General features: G+C 34.4%; 1 protein-coding gene across 1 annotated transcript; it reads right to left on the bottom strand.

Moving 5' to 3' along the window:
• Nucleotides 1-4,743: 4,743 nt before the first annotated feature.
• LOC138357777 (keratin, type II cytoskeletal 68 kDa, component IB-like) lies at nt 4,744-5,599 on the bottom strand. The gene is made up of 2 exons (XM_069314828.1): nt 5,563-5,599; nt 4,744-5,144 (listed from the first exon to the last, which is right to left on the bottom strand). Exons 1-2 carry the CDS (start codon nt 5,572-5,574, stop codon nt 4,830-4,832), a joined length of 327 nt encoding a protein of 108 aa, XP_069170929.1. The 5' UTR covers nt 5,575-5,599; the 3' UTR covers nt 4,744-4,829.
• Nucleotides 5,600-6,717: the final 1,118 nt, after the last annotated feature.

Here is a 6,717-nt window from a genome sequence, read left to right as displayed (position 1 = left end):
CGCCTTATATACCTACCATGAGACGCGCTCCGTATTCCAGGGTTTTCAAGGCTGGGGGATGACTTTTTGATCTGGTAATGCGGAAATCTCCTGAGGTATAATACAGATCACACAGTTATGAATCCTCTGTTTTTGTTTTAAGTGACAGCACATGTATGTTCTGTCTCTAAACACAAATACCGATAATGGAGACATTTATAAATTGCTTCATTGTGTTGAATGATTAGAAATGATGAGCATGTGTATATGTAATCATGTGTTTGTGTATATTTGTAATATTTAATGTTGCTTTACAAATTGAATTACCATGGGTCAATACCTTATACCCTGTTGAATAAGTCTTGTAATGACAACGCTGTCCACCAACTTGATGTGAGTAATTGCTCTGCATCTGAATGATTGTGCACGTTTCTTTTTTTCCCTAATGCCTCTGTGCATTTGGCAGTAAATAATTATCCTTGAGTTAGGTAACTGTTGAAGGGTTGGAACCTAGAGATGTTTTGTAGAGCGACCATGCGAGACCACCATGCAAGCCTGAAGTACATATATATATATATAGGCTTCGTGGCCCGAAGAAAAGAATTATTATTCTTAAAACTATAAATTTACCCTGCAAACTGTATATTTCTACCATGCAAAACTGTATGGTTCAATCCTACACAACAAAATCTTTCTTATCTTCAAACTGACATATTTTTACCTTCGCAATACTACATATTGCTACCTCGCACATCTGCATATGCTACGCCAGAAACGTATATGGTTCTATGCAACACATATACATATTTCTACCCTAGAAAAATGCATATTTCTACCGTACACAACTACATGCTTATAACCTGCAAAAACTATATTCTTCTACCTAACAAAACTACACGTTTCTACCCACTATAACTACTATTTTCTACCCAACACATTTTTATATTTCAACCTTGCAAAACTATATGCCTTTCTCGGTAGTTACATATTAAAACAATGAAAAATACACATTTGTACTCTTCACAACAATGTTTTCCATACCCTAAAATTTAAAACATTTTTACCCCAAAATCTATATATTTCTACTCTGCACAACTACAAATGTTTAACAAACACAATAACATATTTCTGCCCTACTCATCTATGTACTTCTACTTGACCACAATATATAAATGGTTTTACGAATAAAACTTCTCATTTCTACGCTATTGAAGTGCAATTTTCAACTTTACACAACTACATATTTCTACTCTACATAGTCAGATATGTCTACCCAACAGAACCAAAGGTTTCTACGTCACTAATCTACTTGATTTGGAAAGTTTTCCTAATTCTCTGTGAAAATAACGGGAATGGTTCCTGAACCATTCTCTTCTGTACTGAGGTTATCCTTACTTTCATTAATGAACTGTCACGTTAGTTTTTTTATTAATTTAATTTAATATTTTTATTGTAGAAATATCGTCAAATTCTGAGCGCTTCAAATAAACAATTATAGCATATTAATGCATTAGTTAACCTCCTAGAGTCTTGCTTTGCTAAAACTAAATTATTTATTGCATACAATCCAGGAGATGATCAAATTTAATTTTCTTTATAGGTTATCTTTGCAGCCTTCTGTACACAGAACTACAGTTCTGACCGATCAAGCTCAACGTTGCAGGCTCATACTATATGTACTGTTAATGAATAAAAAATACATATATTCACACACAGTTGACAGTAAACGGAATTATTGAAGTATCTAATAAAAAATTTCAAAGGGGCAGAGGAGGAGTATTTGAATATATATATATATATATATATATATATATATATATATATATATATATATATATATATATATATATATATATATATATGTCGTACCTAGTAGCCAGAACTCACTTCTCAGCTTACTATTCAAGGCCCGATTTGCCTAATAAGCCAAGTTTTCCTGAATTAATATATTTACTATAATTATTTTCTTATGAAATGATAAAGCTACCCTTTTCACTATGTATGAGGTCAATTTTTTTTTATTGGAGTTAAAATTAACGTTGATATATGACCGAACCTAACCAACCCTACCTAACCTAACCTAACCTATATATATAGGTAAGGTTAGGTTAGGTAGCCAAAAAAAGCTAGGTTAGGTTAGGTTAGGTAGGTTAGGTAAACGAAAAAACATTAATTCATGAAAACTTGGCTTATTAGGCAAATCGGGCCTTGCATAGTAGGCTGAGAAGTGAGTTCTGGCTACTAGGTACGACATATATATATATATATATATATATATATATATATATATATATATATATATATATATATATATATATATATATATATATATATATATATATACCTTGAGCACCACTACAATTTTGTCCCCATTGCCTCAGAGACGCTTGGTGCCTGGGGTAAAAGTGCTGCTAGCTTTTTAAAGGAGTTGGGGTCTAAGCTAATCGAAACAACTAGAGACCCCAGAGCTGCCAGTTTTCTTTTTCAGCGCCTTAGTGTGGCAATCCAGAGAGGAAATGCTCACTGCATCCATGGTTCGTGCCCGCCATCTGAGGAGCTGGAGGAGCTATTCAACTTATGACAAGCAGCCTTGTACCCTGTATGTAATCAATATTGTAACTTTTTTTGTGTAATGACATTTTCAAATAAAGTTAGATAAATATACACACTTAACAAAAGAATAGGGGTGGTAGGAGAAGAAAATATCAAAGTGTTCAGTGAGGATCCAAAAGGTCTTCTCTGAGTACTCTTTATTTTCTTCTCTGAGGCTATGGGTCCCTACATTTGCACCAGAGGTGGTACCCCTTCTAGGTATAAAAAAAAAAAAAAAATATATATATATATATATATATATATATATATATATATATATATATATATATATATATATATATATATATATATATATATATATATATATATATATATATATATATATATATATAAATATTTCTTCACTTTCGTATGATAGGGTTGCGCAACATTTAGTACAGAAGTCTATATTTTCATTTTATTGTAAAAAACAATATATCAGCTTAATAAAGATGACAGCCAATTTACCCGATTGTTTGTTTGGAAGGAATTAATTATCACCTCTATGAAATACCAGGTAAGATAAATAAAAATACATTTATTATTCACAGTGTGGTCTCTGACTAATCTGTTGTCGGAAAAATTGCCGTAAATGTTAGAGAAAATGGATAGTAAACTTTTTAAAGGAGATTATTTATTAGAAAAATAAATGAATAAAAGAAATTACATTTTTGCAGAAAAATTTGATTCAGTACACATAATGAAGCCTGTTGATTGACCAACCAAAGAATAATTATATTTTTCAGAAGCTCGAATCACGTAGATTGATATCTTTTAACCGTAAAGAGAACAAATTGTTTTTATCTTCAAAATTAATAAACATTGACATTTTTTCCTTCTTTCTTAAGTGAAATCTTTTCCACCACACCATCCAGCTGTATAAACATCACGTGCACCTGTTCCTCCACGAATTGCACCAGGTTAATGCTCATACATCTGTTACTCCACAATGTACACGTGCCACTTCTACAACAGAAAGCAGAGATTCACTTGGGAGGGGGGGGGGGTGAGACCTCAGACTAGCGTGGTGTCAGCAACGGAGTCCCAGAGTATTCTGTACTCGGACCTATCTTGTTTCTTATATACGTGAATCATCTCCTAAAAGGTATACACTTCTTCCTCGCAATGTTTACTGATGATGCTAAAATTATGAAAAGGATTAAGACTGGGGAGGACAGCAAGAAGCTACAAAATGACCTGGACAGACTGAAGGAATTATCTAACAAATGGCTACTAGAGTTTAACTCAACCAAGTATAAAGTGATGAAGATAGGCGTAAGGAGCAGGAGGCCAAACACAAGGTGTCAGTTGGAAGAGGAAATCATTCATGAGTCAAGACGAGAGAAAGATCTGGGGGTTGATATCACACCAGACTTGTTCCCTGAAGCCCACTTCAAAAGGATAACGTCAGCGGCGTATGTAAGGTTGGCAAACAAAGGAACTGCTTTCAGAAACTTGTGTAAGGAATCATTCAGAATCTTGTATACCTCATATTTCAGACCAATACTGGAATATGTGGCAACAGCGTGGAGTCCACATCTCGTCACACACAAAACGAAGTTAGTAAAGGTTCAATGGTATTCTACCAGGCTAGTCCCGGAGCTGAGAGGAATGGGCTTCAAGGAACGATTACAGGAACTTAACGACACTGGAAGACAGAAGGTTTAGGGGGGAGACATTATCACTACCTACAACATTTTCAGAGGATTTTTCAGGGTAGATAAAGATGAACTGTTTAACACCGTAGGTACGCAAACAAGGGGACAGGTGGAAACCGAATATACAAATGAGCCACAGGGACGTTAGAAATAACTTTTTCAGTGTCAGAGTAGTTAACAGATGGAAGCATAAGGCAGTGACGTGGTGGAGGCAGACTCCATACACTGTTGCAAATGTAGATAAAATAGTGTCCAAAAGGCACAGGAATGTCTACACGAGTTGATAGACATTTGAGAGGTGGAACCAAAGAGCAAAAGCTCAACCTCCACTAGCACAACAAGTTGAGTACTACATTCTAGACCCCCCCCCCCCTCCCTGGTAAAATATATTCTCCTCCATAAGACCAAAAGTACTCGGTACCTCTTGGACCACCATTTTGTTAACAAATGCATGCACTATGGATTATATATGTAAGACATTTGAACTAGGATAATAGTAGGAAAATTCATCACATAATTTTGTTTTACATATTTTGTATTTCTAAATTCAAATTTTCTGAGCACAAGTCATTATATAATGTCAGGCTTGACAGGTGATGATCAGCCGTAATATCCACCTCGTCTAAATCCTCCTCCGAATCCGCTTCCGATGCCACCCCCAAAGCCACCTCCGAAGCCACCACCGAAGCCACTACCACCTAAGTAGCCGGGATCGGCCTCAGGGTCAGCTTCGGCACTCCTCCTTCCACGATATCCTCCATATCCTCCCAGAAAGCCACCTCTATGGAAGCCCCCACCGATGCCTCCTCCGAATCCTCCACCGAAACCTCTCCTGAAGTGACCGGGTTCGGCATCTGGGGAAGGCTCAGCGTTTGTGGCCACCAAGCACATGGCAGCCAGGAATGCTACAACGATCTGGCGGATGAACAAATATATTAATTATACCGTTGTTTAATGTGATAGCATCAGAGATAAAAGACTTGGTCATAATCGCTTTCTCCTAATATTGAGTCCCAAAAGAAGTCAAAGTATTAGTTAATGGATATTCAGAGAATGAAATCCACATAAATTTGTAATAAACATAGGTATTGTAAACGAATGAACAAAAAATGTTCATTTAAAATGCAGTAATAATTAAATTAGTTTTTTTATATACTATTGTATTGAAATAAATTTAGCATATTTAATATGTAAATTTGTAAGAAAATAATATGCAGGACATTGTGCCAGACTTATAAATATTCTTACAAAATATTGTCTCACTTCTTAATAGAAGTAAAAAGTTATGAATAGAATATGTCTCAGTTGATGAGAGCCAGAAGGTGTAACTCACCAGGGTCTTCATGGCTCAGTAGTGTCAGCGTTGACTGAGAAACTGGAGACGGTGCCGCCTTATATACCTACCATGAGACGCGCTCCGTATTCCAGGGTTTTCAAGGCTGGGGGATGACTTTTTGATCTGGTAATGCGGAAATCTCCTGAGGTATAATACAGATCACACAGTTATGAATCCTCTGTTTTTGTTTTAAGTGACAGCACATGTATGTTCTGTCTCTAAACACAAATACCGATAATGGAGACATTTATAAATTGCTTCATTGTGTTGAATGATTAGAAATGATGAGCATGTGTATATGTAATCATGTGTTTGTGTATATTTGTAATATTTAATGTTGCTTTACAAATTGAATTACCATGGGTCAATACCTTATACCCTGTTGAGTAAGTCTTGTAATGACAACGCTGTCCACCAACTTGATGTGAGTAATTGCTCTGCATCTGAATGATTGTGCACGTTTCTTTTTACCCAATGCCTCTGTGCATTTGACAGTAAATAATTATCCTTGAGTTAGGTAACTGTTGAGGGGTTGGAACCTAGAGATGTTTTGTAGAGCGACCATGCGAGACCACCATGCAAGCCTGAAGTACATATATATATATATATATATATATATATATATATATATATATATATATATATATATGACTTATATGATATATATATATAAGATATATATATATATATATATATATATATATATATATATATATATATATATATATATATATATATATATATATATACATATATATATATATATATATATATATATATATATATATATATATATATATATATATATATATATATATATATACAAAACTGTATGGTTCAATCATACACAACAAAATCTTTCTTATCTTCAAACTGACATTATTTTACCTTCGCAATACTACATATTGCTACCTTGCACATCTGCATATGCTACGCCAGAAACGTATATGGTTCTATGCAACACATATACATATTTCTACCCTAGAAAAATGCATATTTCTACCGTACACAACTACATGCTTATAACCTGCAAAAACTATATTCTTCTACCTAACAAAACTACACGTTTCTATCCACTATAACTACTATTTTCTACCCAACACATTTTTATATTTCAACCTTGCAAATTCATATGCCTTTCTCGGTAGTTAC

Source organism: Procambarus clarkii, chromosome 80 (genome assembly GCF_040958095.1).
Source record: "Procambarus clarkii isolate CNS0578487 chromosome 80, FALCON_Pclarkii_2.0, whole genome shotgun sequence".
Lineage (NCBI taxonomy): Eukaryota > Metazoa > Arthropoda > Malacostraca > Decapoda > Cambaridae > Procambarus > Procambarus clarkii.
Note: the sequence above shows the minus strand (reverse complement) of the source record. Positions and strands in the feature narration are given on the sequence as shown.